The sequence below is a fragment of the Aplysia californica genome, unplaced genomic scaffold (assembly GCF_000002075.1).
Source record: "Aplysia californica isolate F4 #8 unplaced genomic scaffold, AplCal3.0 scaffold00022, whole genome shotgun sequence".
In the NCBI taxonomy this organism is placed as follows: domain Eukaryota; kingdom Metazoa; phylum Mollusca; class Gastropoda; order Aplysiida; family Aplysiidae; genus Aplysia; species Aplysia californica.
This window is the reverse complement of record NW_004797292.1, coordinates 1,927,102-1,941,150: the sequence shown is the minus strand read 5'-3', so window position 1 is coordinate 1,941,150 and position 14,049 is coordinate 1,927,102. Positions and strand designations below refer to the sequence as shown.

The window sequence follows — 14,049 nt, the reverse complement described above, 5'->3', positions numbered from 1 at the left end:
GGGTAAAAGTCGCATACTGACTAGAGAGGGGAAAACTTAGGTAGAAAAATACTCCACCCTGCCTCGAGCATAACACAAAAAGAGCCTGTTGGTTCTAGGTATCTGAGACTCTTCCCAGAGCATGATCAATGTATTTTTCTTATGCTTTCAGGGACTTCAAGAGAAAATATTGCCTTTCTGTTTGATGAGTCCACCAGCCACCAGAGCTTTGAGGAAGTCAACCCCCAGAATGCCCCCTTAGCACGGATGAGTGACATTTGCACTTTATCTACAGCCGACTCACAGACTGCCACAATGGAGGTCATCTGCGAGAACTGCAACACAGTGATTCCCGTCAAGGTGAGAGTGATATATTTTTGTGTTTTATTTTTTAGGTATATAGCCTGACTGATTTAATTCCTTGAAACTGTATACTGTCGTATGTTGATAAAACACCTTTTAAAAAATTCTCAACAGTTTCGAAATAAAAAGGCGTTTTGTCAGCGTAACCATTAAAAAAATTTGAATTCTAATCTATTCAAAAACTAGTCACAGTTTCACTTAGATGTTTTCACATGAGAGGGGTAACTTATCAGGCCGTTGATTTAGCAAAATACAACAATTTGGCCTGAAAAGTGAAAAAAAGGTGTTTTGTCAGCTTAGGGCAGTATAGCTTTCTCCTTTTTTTTTCAAATAAGATTTCTAAGAAGGTTCTATCGCCTTTTTATTTTTAGAAAATAATGGTTCTTGGAGAATTCTGTGTCAACATTAAAAAAATTATGTCACTTATCGTAAGTCTTCATTGTTGATCAAGTTGGGGTGAACCATTTTGTCTAGCATATGCTGAGTTGCAAATATGAAGAAATGTACTAACTGCTATTTTAATTATGTAGACTCCCTCTCTTTGCAGGAAAGGAGATGTCATATGAAGGTTTAGGAGAACATTTTTTGTTGTCTTTTTATTTTATTTTAATCTTTTGATAAAATGAGCGTGTTGAATTTTTTGTTGTTGTTTTCATGGGAGTATTTTTTTTTCTCAATTTTTCTTCTTTTTGTTAATATACAGAGCAGTGAAGGTGGCTTGACTTGCCGCTGTGGCCGTAAAGACACCCTAGTTGCCTTCTTGCCGGACTCGAACAACTACGCCTTCCTCAAGCTGACCTCCACCGTGGACAAGGACTACGTGAAGCAGAAGCTGGCCTCGGCAGTGACCAGTGGGACCAGAGCTCCGGGTGCGCTGGACATTCTCAGTGCCAGTTACCTCGACGTGGCTGTTCTCAGGTGTCTCTTCTGCCTCAGCTGGTCTGAAGACGGCATTTACTGGGCTCTCAGGTAAATGATGAATAAATAATAAACAGCATTTGTATATTGCATATCCTCTCTCAACTGTAAGCTATGTGTGTGCTTTGCAATCTATATTTTTACCCCAGTAGACCTAGAAAGCTCGGAAATATTCTCAGCTTCCCTGGCAGTATACATTTGATTGAAGGGTTTATATAGAACAATGAAATGTTTCATCTTGGAGTGAGTTACATTTAAATTTTAGTGTAACTTTGATGTGAAAGCTGTCATCTGTGGTGTAATGGTAAGACTCTTTGCTGTTGCATACAGAAGACTTGAGTTTGTTTCCTAGTGGGAAGCATATTTTTTGAGAGAGTAATTTGGTATGTCTGCAGGGAAGATGTTTCCCGCTCAGCTGTAGTTTTGGTCTAGAAAAACAATCAAAACTGCCCACCTCTTCAACGTTCTAAATTGTGTCATTGGGGGAGTAAAATATTTGGTAGAAAATAACAATAGAATCAGAGACTCTTTGTTATCGGTACTTTAAGAAATGTTTTTTTCTTTAGATGTATATACCAGTGCTTGTGTACTAGAAATAATGTATGTTCTATTATAAGAGGCTTCATGTCTGTCATCAGTACTGCATAAAAGCAATATTTTTTTGTCTTTAAATATGTGCGTCGCTACTCGTGTTATATTAGTTGTTGATGGTGGATTTTTTTTTACAAGGGATTATTTTTACGATTACTGTATAGAAATTGTTTTTGTTTTTTTATTTCTTCCTTCAGATACATGCACCAGCGCATGCTAGAGGTCTGTCGTGAGTTCAGCAACATAGACACCAAAGAGCGATCTCGTAGCTCCTCGCTGCCCATCCCCGACCTCAAAGTGCTGACTGTCCCGAGCAAGTCTGGTGGTGGCGGTATGAGCAGTGTGGTGGAACCTCCGTCTGGTCCCCCCACCCCCACAGCGCTGGCCCCCGAGACGTGCTCGCCCACCATGAAACATGTGCCGGGGCTGGAGACCCGGAGGACAGCCATCACCGCTTCTGGGGGTTTCCATTTGCCGGAGTCTCGGAAGGAGCCACCGTTCAAGAAGATCAGGGGCGTAGAACTGAAGCAGTTTTTTGATTCCGGGAAGTCGTTTTTACGCAAGAGGGATACGAGTGATGAAGGTAGGACGTGATTATTATTGGAGATGAGTTAATTAAGAAACTTTCAGCTGTTATTTCAAGAGGATAACATTTACCATTACAAAGTAGTTGAATGTATTTCAAAATGTCGATTAAATTCTCAGGCCAGCAATGCTTCTTAGTTAGTTCAAAATGGTGTTGATTAGATGCCACCAAAAGGTGTTAGTACTCGTTACAATTTAGTATGCTTTTTTTTTGTGAAGCACATTAAAGAAACCTGGGATATTTTTTGTATTTGTAGTTACATAATTTGAGGTACTTGTTTTTCAAACAGACCTTTATGAACATTCAACATTCACTGTTTATTTGCAAAATAAAAGTACGAACAAAAAAACAATACAATACATTGTGTTTATGGGTTGTCCTGACAAAGCACAGCTGATTAAAACCTGCAAATTCTTTGCCATATCGACAGACCGAAGGGCTAGAACCCAAATGGCCGATGGATCGGAAAAGTAAAGTAAAGTAAAAGTATGGGTTGTCCTGACATTATGTTTATCTGTGTTTCTGATCCTTTGCCAAAGTAATTTAATGGTCTGTAGTATTTTGTAGATGTTATCTTGATGGTATATGGCTTATGCTATTTGTCTCATGGAATGCTATACCCTACTCACTCCAGGTTGGCCCGCACATATAGGTTTGAAATAGCCCAACTCGTAAATGATTTAAATGATTTAAATTAAATTTTTTTTTTTTTTTTAATGATGTTGTTTCAGGCAAGGAGGAGGAGAGTGAAATTCATCGACCGACCTCGGCCATGGGATCCTACAGGGAACAGGAAGACAGATTTGATTCTTTGACTGGAGGGTCAGTGCTAATTTTTTGTTGTGTTTTTACATGTTACTAGTAAGTCTTTGTGCCCAACATCTTTATGCATCATGACAATCACAGTACATTGTTTCCAGTTCTTGGAAGAGATAACCACAACCATACTGTGACCTTATGCCATTTGAAATAAGAGGGCTAACTTTACTTTTACCTAATTTACTAAGAAAATTTAGTGCAGTGATAAGAATCATGATATATTTTTTAGGAGGATAGGCCTGCCACTCTCATTGTAATTTCTTGTAGTTGTTGGTTTTTTATTTTTTGGGTGTAAACTGGCCTCTCAAGGAGTCAACAGCTCGAGTAAAAAGTTACAATTCTCTCTCTGTTTGTGTTGGTTCAAAGCAAAAGGCGGTGTAATTTTTTTTCAGCTCATGGACAACATTTCGCCTCTCTGAGACAATTTGCTCCTTTTAGACAAGACAACATACTGTTAGACAACAATTGCACCACTCTTATTAGACAACAATTTTAGTGTACTCTGAGATTCTAAGAATACCATATGTTACTTTAAAAGGCAATTTGCTCTTTACATGCCGTATTGTCTGTAATAAAAACAGATATAGAAAATGGGTGAGGCATGTCTTTTATCACACTCTAACAGTATCATGCTAAGGAATCGTTCTTAAGATACCACAAAACTATTGACAGGCAGAGTTAAAGCAGCTGGCTTCATATGTGATCATTAATGGGGGTATAAAACATTTGTGATGCGATGCGGTGGAATCAGGCGCTCGTCAATTTTTTGGTATATGGAGTTATTGGTGACACCTTAAAGTTTGTTCATTGGTCTTGCATTTGGTGAAAAAAATACCCATCTAACTTGAATAGAAGTTGAGATATATTTGCAATTGAAGGAGGTGGGGTCGCCTGGTTTTAAGGGTAAAATTAGCAAGCAAATGGCCGCCAAAGTTTGGTCAGTTCCGTTTCTTGAAAGTATTTTGAAACTGAAAATTTACACTTTTTGTGCCTTTAATCGTTTTTCAGTGATTTCCACACATAAATATCTTTTTAAATGGACATAAAAGGTGTTATGCAAAAAAACAAAAATTCAATAAAAATTGCCAAACTGGTGGAAAAGTGACAGTTTCTTCGATTTCATTATTTTGACAAGCGCTCGATTTCACCTCGATGCCTCACATTTAATAAAAACAAAGAAAAAAAAAAAAAGAATAAGAAGACAGCTTTTTGTAAAGTTCCAACGTCTTTTCCAGGGGATTATGTCGTAAAAGTCTGCCTACTCTGAGCCAGCCGGACAAAGAGTCAGTGGGCAGTAGCAGTGGTCAGTGCAGTGGACAGGATTCCTCCACATCGTCCCAGGCTGATCTCCAGGGCAAAGCTCAGCCGATGGCGGACAAGGAGGCAATTAGGAGGCCGATTATTCGCATAACTAAACACAGTCCGGAGGTCAAAGGTTAGTAGAAATAAATTGTCAAGGTAGGTCACAGGATAGGATCATAATATTATCTTCTGGATCATAATAGAATTAAGTTTTTTTTCTGGTTTCATTATAGGTATGTTAGAAATGCTTATTACTTTTTTCGTCTCCTACCATACACACAACCTCTTTCTCTCTCTCTCTCTCTTCCCCTCTGTCTCTCTCTCTCTTCCCCTCTGTCTCTCTCTTCTCTCTTTCTCTCTCTCAGTTGAACACCGGGCCCGTAACATAGATGCACTGACTCATGCAGAGTCTAATGTTGAAACATATAATGATATACCTGTAAGTGTGAAAAAATTTGTGATATGTGATTTATAATAGTGATGATATTTCGCAAAATGGACAGTTTTTCTCTTGAACTTGCAGAAGAGGCCCCAGAGTCCCCCAATCTGCCGAGGAGCTTCACTGACTCAAACATTTCTTATAAACACGATGGAGAAATCACAGAGGTAAGATTTATGACCTTCAGTTCTTTGTCCTTTTTTTGTTCGGACACCTTTAGAAATTAGGCTTGGTCATTAAGAAGGGAATCCAAGCTACAGAAATGTAGTTTTATAGAAGACTGTTCCTTGTTCAACGGACTGATAAAGAATCCCAAATCGAATGTAGGTGTAAGCCTTCTGAAAGAATTCGGTATACCTTGGTTTTGCTAACAAAAATACAAAAACAGTCCTGATGACAACTGCGCTGCAGAGAGGCAAAGTAGATGCAAAAAGAAATCACAAAAAACGAACGTCGTATTCTGACAACGGAAAATTAGCCAAGACGGGCAGGGTCAAAGCAGCCCACCTGTTAAATGATCTCAGTGAGTTGATGAGGGTGTAATACATGTACAAGTTTAGAAATAGCTGTGATGTTGTTCTCTGTTTTTTTCAGGTGGGAGGCTCCAAGTTCTACATCCAGGAGAATGGTCACATCAACTACAAGGTCGTTCTGCGTGCCCTCCACTTTGTGTCCATGAACGAGCACTCTCCTCGCATCTGTGAGGTGCTGCTGAACCTGCTCAACTGTCTGCTGGACCTGGACATCATAGAGAGGAAGCAGGCTGCGAAACCAGCGGCTACAGGGCAGTCCACAGCGAGCTCGACCACGGGTACGCCTGAAGGTACATACGTGTGTGTTGTTTGTCTGTTGTGATGGAAGAGAGAGAGAGAGAGGAAGGCAGAGAGGGAGGCAGAGAGGGAGGCAGAGAGAGAGAGAGAGAGAGAGAGAGAGAGAGAGAGAGAGAGAGAGAGAGAGAGAGAGAGAGAGAGAGAGAGAGAGAGAGAGAGGGGGAGGGGGAGGGGGAGGGGGAGAGGGAGAGAGAGAGAGAGATGTTGAATGTCCTAGCAACTGCGGAAACATGCAGATCATGTCAATGGCTCAGTTTCTCTGATGTTGAGTTAAATCTACCATCTGTCTTGGGTGACAATGATCAAGTCATATTGCAGTTTTTGGTAAACACCAACCTCAACTTCATAAAAAAAAACCCAGAATAGACAAAATCCGCCTCGTGATCAGGAAAAAATGCCAATTTTTTGTTTTAAAAAGTTGGTTCTGTGAACAATAATTGAAGCCCCAAAATATTATTTCTATAACATGACCTATTTTTTAGAGTACCTAGTATACTCTAGAGAACTTAGTATACTCAAGTGAAAGGGAAAGAGTAAAGACTCAAAAGGCTAGATTTTATACACAATCAAAGAGTGGTATTTTCAAATCCCCTGTATAGTTGCAGCAGTAGCAGTTATAGTGGCAGCTGCCATCACTGTTGCCTCCACCGCTGTCATAGTGCTTGTATTAGTAGTAGTAGTAGTAAGAATGTGATAGTATTATTACACAATGTACTGATTACACGATACTGTTGTATTGTAAAGCGCTCAGATCCTGTGTACTTTAATCGGGATTTAGCGTTATATATTATATTAGTACCAGTATTCTTGTTTTTCCGTAAAGGTCATGAACAGACCCCTCCCAAGGCATCTCCTCAGGAGGAGAGTCAGAGTGGTCAGGGAAGGGATGAAGTGACCGCCCTTAGCCTGGCGATGGACAGCCTGTTCAGGTAAGTGCTGCTCCTTCATTTGTTTAAGTATGCACAATTTTTCAAGCTGTATTTTCAAGCGTATTGTGGTCTGAGAATGGGTCTGTTAAGTTTTTAACAAAACCTGTAGAAGTTGGAAAACCTTAATTAACAGAAGAGTGACAGGAAAGACCAGGTTAATAATAAACTTTTTAAAGAGTATTTGAGGGGAGAAATGTATGATGAATCATGATTGCTTATTTCTGTATTTGATCTGACTCTTAATGATGATGATTGTTGTGTGTGGTGGACGAAGTAAATTAGTTAGTGTCTGGTCTGTGTGGGATCAGGATGTTTGGATTCTTCTGCCTCCCCTCTTCAGGGGTGGTTGGAGGGTGCCTCTAGTAAGTCCTTTTTCTTTTCTTTCCCTCTGTTGTTTCTATCTTTTTACTCTTTTCCTTTCATTAAATGTCTGTTATCCGGACAATGGGCTTCTCTTTGCTCAAACGTAAGAGGTCCTGTCTTTACTGTCTTGGATCGTTTAGATTGCTACTTTATCTATATTTTATTATGTTTTACATTCTTTCTTCCCCTCCTCTTTGATCCAGTATAAGATGATGTTTCATAGTATTTTTTCCTCTCCTCTTTTAGCTTTTATCCAGTATTGGATGATTTTGTATATTCTTTTTTCCCCTCCTCTTTTATCCAGTATTAGATGATGTTTAAAATCCCCCCTCCTCTTTTATCCAGTATTAGATGATGTTTAAAAAACCCCCCCCCCCCCCCCCCCCCCCCTTCCGCCCCCACCCTCCTCTTTGATCCCGTATTAGATGAAGTTCCATATTTAAACGTTCAGAGCCAGTGTACTTTTATCGGTGTTGAGTACTAAATGAATGCCGTATATTATATATATTATGTTCTTTTTTTCTGTCTTCCTCATGACAGGATCTACAAAGCACTGGGTTGCCCTCACGGCTGTGGCGACGGTGTGATGGGTTCTCAAGGAGATCACCTACGGCTCAAGGGACAGAACTGCCTGCAGCGGCTTCACCGCATCAACCCGGCCATGTTCCACAAGTTCCTCAAGGACACGGTCAAGAAGCGCCCCCTCCAGGAGACGGTGGATTTCCTGCATGCTTTTCTCGGGTTTTGTTTTGACCCTACCTCTTTGGTGCAGTCCCCGATGTGTAAGAAACCGAACTCTTACTGTTTTTTTTTTAATTTTAAGACTTTCAAGTCTAATAATAATGATAATAATAATAATGATAATAATAATAATGATAATAATAAGAAGAATGCAGATAATTTCTATAGTGCCCATTCCTATACAAATCAGCTCTAGGGGCTTTACAATACCTTCATCTTAACACGAATTACAAGTGAATGAACATGGAAACGTAGGCTTTTTAGATGAAAACAAACACATAAGCAGATATTCATACCACCACAGCACAAATGATGACAATATACACATTGCATCATAAGGATAAGGAGTACTTTGAATGAGAAGGGTTGGCTATCAAGATGACATTTCATGACTTGCAAGTTAGAAAGGCTAGGAGGTTTTTAAAGTTGCGTTTCTCCATCTGTATGCTTGGACTTTGTCTGTATCCTCTCGACCTAAGTTGACCTGATATGTAGTGTTGAAGCAGCTCGACGACAGAAAGAAGTAAATTGTTCGATGGCATAAAACATCTGAAATTTTTCTTAGAATATTTGTCAGGCGTGCTGTCAAAATGAGTTACTTCTCTGATTTTGACCCTGTTGAAATATAACTGTGAAATTTATAGGTTGAGTTTGTAAGGTTAAGAGAGAAAAGGTTCATTATTACTGAATCGTTCGTTTCCTTTTTCTTTTGCAGCCCAGAAGAAGTCAATGTCCCAAGAGAACATCCCTCGCAATGGCTATTCCAACAACTTTGGCCACAGTGTGGGTGGGGAAGGGTACCGGGGAGTGGAGGGTGTGCTCATGGCCAACCTGGTCAAGCCGATGGTCACTCGCTGTGTGGAGTGTGCTACAGAGCTGTACGGCAATGAGAACATTGTGAGTGGAAGTGAAGACAGTGTATTTGTTCTTATATTAACTCGCTCAGCCCTAGGCCTACACTTCCGGGTTGTCATCTCTCCCTAGAGATTTTTACCACTTTTTTAAAAATTGAAAAAAATGCAAAATTTTAACATATCCTAATCAAATTTGGTACACATTTTATTCACACCATTATTTGTGTGTATTGAAAATTTGAAAGTAAAATATGTCATAGTGTTTTTGCAATACTTCGTGGAAAAAGGTCTATATACAGAATCATAAAGTAAACAAAAACCGAAGAAAGGAAGTGCGTTCAAATATTGAACCCCCTCTCATGGTTCACGAATATAGCTATCTTTGTTCAAAATTTGGGCTTGCACTTCTGGTCATAGTCTGTTTCAAATGAAAAATGGTTACTCTTCCAGTTAGGCTATAGTCTGCTCCACACAAAAATAGTGTTTTCACTTACGAGAGCTAAATTTTCCATACTAATACTGTCAGCGTTAGGGTTGGAACGTTGCGTGCGCATACTGATATCATTAGCTTTAGAGCTGGGTGAGTTAATCTTTTTCTTCTTTGTGCTTCTTTATATTGCTTGTCTCATAATATGATACTTTTTTTTCTCTTAAGTATGCAGTAATCATTTACAGTAATGTAAGCAGAGATAGATCTTTTCTGAATTTTAAAATTTTAAAATTTAAAAAATGATGATCGATGAAAGATACCTCTGAATTCAGTGACAAAAAAAATGTTGGATGTTCAGCTGTGGAATAGTTCCCTCTTTTAAGGAGGCTCATCAAATTGAGTATTTCATATTGGCTTTTGCTTTGAGTTATATATCTTCATTGTGGTCTTTTTTGTTTTGTATTGCATCTAATGATTGTATATTCTACCCCTTTTGTGCTCCTCCTGTGGGTGGTTGGAGGGTATCACTAGTAGGTCATTCTTATTTTCTTTCTCACTTGGTTTTTACAAGCACTAGATGGCCACCGTCATATGGATGCGTTTCTTATTTCTCTTTTCTCCAAGATAGAAAGGTCCTTCACTACCTTATTTTGTGATTGCCTTGGTTTGATTGATATCTGGTTTGGTATTTTTGTGCTGGCCTGGCAATAAATGTGTGGAACTAGTGCTTCGACATAGTGAGAGTGCCTCCTGGTTATTTTTGTATAAGTAAAGTTCAGCCCTCTCATTTTGGACTGCTTGATGTAACACATTAGTGGCTGCCATGTAGGGGGTCTCAGTTGAGTTGGGGCTACGTCTTGCATGAACAGAAAATTGGGCTGTGATCGTAGTGGTGGGCATAGGTTTTTAAGTTTACGTTTACATACATTTTCTATTTTCAGAGCCTGTTCTGTGATGTGCGTCAGCTGATGGGCTACATCAAGGAAATTCACGGAGGTACATTCAGACGTGTTGCTCTCAGTGGACTGCTGGACTCCTTACAGAAAATGCGGAAGGAAAGTGCGGAACGGAAGAAAGAGCAAGCGCTTAAGAAGCCACATAGCTCTCCAATCAGGTAAAAAGAAATAGGCTAGTGCTTAACCTTAAATATAGATGACATTTTGACCTTATCTCCATGAAAATGAAAAAAAATGTTTTGAAAGGAAGAATGACTAAACGCACAAGAAAACACATAGCTTTCTTGTCAGGGTGTTCAACCTTTAGTCTAGTTACGCTGCGTATGTTGACCCCTTGACGTATCTGCTAAAAAATAGTGTTCATATTTATAACAGTAATATGTTTGATGAATCTCAAAGTCTCATATAGATCTGAATTGGTTGGACCGTGCATATTTAAGGATGAAACTCCCTTCTAATACTGTTGAAGAATAGAAGCAAGACTAATGTCTTCTTTATCTGGTATGGAAGGCATTTTTTTTATTGTTTGCGTTTCACAACTGTAAAGAAATGTTGCATATAGTTTGAGGGTGCCACTTGCAGGTTCTACTTCTTTGCTTTCTCTCTGTCATTTCTGTTTATCTTTTGCTTTTTTTCCTGTGTGGAATTACCATTATTGTGCTGTTGTACTTCTCTTTTCTTTTACTCAAATACTCAAACTTCCCCCCACCAGGACAGTGCTACTGACTGAAGTGTCTTTCGGCCATTCCTAAAGGGGGGATATTAACATGTTCTTATACACAGTAGAATTGTAAATGGGCTGATTTATCAATGTCATGCTCATACTATTCTGGAAATACATAGGGGTAACTGCTGCTTTTTCTTTCCTCATCCTTACTATCATCATTTTCCTCTACTTCTTTTGTATGTTTGTCACTCTCTTGTGAACTGCTAGTACCAGGGTGCCTTGATAGTCGAAGCAGGCTTTGTGCTGTTGAGGCTAGAGAAGTGAGCAGAGTAAGCCTGATTCCTCGTTTGAATTTCTCTGTTGACATCCACCTCTTGGGGCCCATATGACCTTATGCAGTTGCAAGCGCCATAATACCTTATTAAAACTAAAATACTCAAACTGAAATGGGATGAAAGTAATTTTCCTTTAATGTGGGTCATTTTTTTTAGACGTACGACCTCTGTGACCTCGGAGAGCGGTGATGAGAAGGAGACTGCGCCTTTGCTGAGACAGGAAAAAGTGCAAAGCACAGAGGACGCCATTGGTCGTCGAAAGTCGAAGAAATCTCTGTTTAGAAGCAAGATCACCAAAGTAAGGAGTTGTTTTGTCAGTGATGAGTTTGCCCAGAACCATCTTCAGTGTTGTTCGTTTGTCTGAATGTTTCTTCCTTGTTGATTCATGTACAGTACTGTTAATCTTAGATTCTCAAGAGAAACTGAAGGAAGAAAACTCTTTGTCCCCTCATCACTTCTGAGATAAAAGTATATTTGGAGGAACCAAGAATTTGATGGGTCACACGTATAATAATGTGTACTATTGCTTCAACCAGCTTGTTCAGTTGGATACATTTTCAGTGCACTGTTCTGATATTTTTGTTCTGATATAAAATAAAGTTCTCAGGCTTTACTTTAAACGGGGTTAAGCGCTATATAAATGCCACATATTATTATTATTATTATTACACTTCTTAAGTAGTTACCATTCCTTGATATGCCCAAAGTGTCATGTTAAAGCACTTGTTAATGATGAGGTCCCATGCACTTGCCACTCTGTCTTTGGTATGTTGACTTCCTTCCTATAACAGTTCCTCTTGACTGTTCTGGTAAAGAGTTGTTTGTTTTTGTTAAAGCTTGAACAGATTTGTCCGTTACTTGTTGTGAACTCGGTATGCAAGTTTGGAAGAATTTTTTTCTTTGGAAATCACTGCATTGTACATCCTTCAATCTTTCATCATTTTTGGTATTGTGAATGTCTTTGTTGCACTCACTGATCTTTGATTTAAAAGTGATGTGTTTGTTGTTGTGCTATGAGTGACAATACTTTATTTGTCCAAACTAAGTTCACAAAGAAAAAAGAGTAAGTCAGATCCTTTTGTTTTTGCAGTTTAGATGACTTTATTCATTGGCATATAAGTCTCAAAAAATGTATTTCTGAAGTCGTGTTTGTGTCTCTTGGCTTGGTAGATTCTGGTGGGTGGTTGAGAGATGGGGGTGTGGTGTGTGTGTGTGGGGGGGGGGGGGGGGGGGTGTGACGGGCTTTGGTGGAGTCTGTTCCCTTTACTTTTTCTCAGTGTTGCTTTTGTCGAATCGAACATCTATCATCCTTATTTCTTCTCCTTCTTTTTTGTGTGTATGTTACTGTCTTGTAACATATCTAATCCTGTGGGTGGTTGGTGGGTGCTCTGGTGTGGTTTGCTTCTTCTTTCCTATCAAAGATCTATTGTCCTTATCTCCCCTCCTTTCTTTTTTATGTTTGTTACTGTCTTGTAACACCTTTAATCTTCTGGCGCTCATATGACCTTATGCAGTTGCGAGTGCCGTAAAACCTTCTAAAACAAACAAACATCTAATCCTCGGCACTTCTATGACCTTATGACCCCATTCTGTTGCAAGTGCTGTGAAATGCTTACTGAAACAAAAATATCTTTTTTCTGGCTGAGTGTGCCTTAATTGTGCTAACTTGCTGTGAACTGCGACTTGCTTTCTGTTTGGTATGTATCTGTGAAGATTTTGTGACACTACTTGTTTGGATGGGGCAAACCCTGAGTTGGGGACACATTGGCTTTGACTAGTAGGGAGTACCGGAAGTTGTGTTCAAGCGCCTAGCAGGCTGCTGAAACAGCTCTATGCATTTTTTCGCCATTTCTCAAGATTATGAATTGTGTTTTCTAGGAATTTAATATCATGTGAGGGCCCTTGATTTGCTTCATCTAGTGGTGTAAAAATAGTACATATAAAGACAAGATCTAGTCTAATATTAGCCATGGAACTTGTAATTCTTACCCTGGCCCTATTGAACTATTTTGGCCATGTTTACAGTTTTGTAGTGAACTCTAGATCATACCACCATGTTCGGGTTTTCCCTGTGTTACACCCTTGCGCACTGAATCAAACAGGGAAAACAACTAATTACACAAAAGATCAGCTGTTAAACGTAAACAATCCAAGTCTGAGTGTACCATCAAATGTGCTTACTAGTTTGGCCCAGTTAGGAGTTAGAAACAGCTGTGTTTGTCAATCAAAGGTAGTAAAGAGTGACAAGAGGGGTACGAGAGGTGGGACAAGGAAACAGAGAAAAATTATGGTGTGTCAGGGGATTCCTCGTGACACTGTTTCTAAGAATAGAACTACGACTACTGTGAACAAGAAAAACCTAATACAGATAGACACTCGTAATGTATTTCAACATAACTGTCCCAACTTAAGAATTGGCTGTATTAACACCCAGTCGTGCTGCAACAAAACAAACATTGTAAGAGACGTAATTGAAGAAATGAACATCGACTTGTTGTGCATCACAGAAACTTGGCTTCGAACAGAAGGCGATGAATCTATCATAGCCGACCTTCTACCACCCGGCTTTGAACTTAAATCTTTTTCACGCGGATCACGTGGTGGCGGAATTGCTTTTATTCATCGGCGAGGTTTACCAGTAAAGTTCATCTGCGGTGGTCCATCGTATCGCACATTTCAATCAGCCACTGCTTTCATCAGATCAGAGCAACTTACCTTCCGTGTGACATGTATCTATCGACCGCCACCTAACAAGAAAAATAAATTTACAAGTAAAGAATTCTTCATAGAATTCCAAGATCTACTCTTTCAACTAGAGCAAGCTGCCTCCCCCTTTTACATCATAGGGGATTTCAACTTTCACTTTGATGTTCCATCTGTTCCAGACACCAAACGCCTTGTTTCAATTCTTGATGATCATAATCTACAGCAGCTAATCAAAGAGCCG

At 39.4% G+C, this 14,049-nt stretch overlaps 1 protein-coding gene across 1 annotated transcript in view; it reads left to right on the top strand.

Moving 5' to 3' along the window:
• LOC101852143 (protein unc-80 homolog) overlaps window positions 1-14,049 on the top strand; it is a gene marked incomplete in the record, with an annotated part of 118,801 nt that overhangs the window by 4,516 nt on the left and 100,236 nt on the right. The window contains 12 exon segments of the mRNA XM_035972391.1: window positions 152-339; window positions 1,046-1,311; window positions 2,049-2,434; window positions 3,169-3,259; window positions 4,492-4,691; window positions 5,082-5,164; window positions 5,592-5,820; window positions 6,651-6,756; window positions 7,660-7,901; window positions 8,576-8,757; window positions 10,086-10,258; window positions 11,259-11,400. Coding sequence (XP_035828284.1) covers window positions 152-339; window positions 1,046-1,311; window positions 2,049-2,434; window positions 3,169-3,259; window positions 4,492-4,691; window positions 5,082-5,164; window positions 5,592-5,820; window positions 6,651-6,756; window positions 7,660-7,901; window positions 8,576-8,757; window positions 10,086-10,258; window positions 11,259-11,400 — 2,288 coding nt within the window.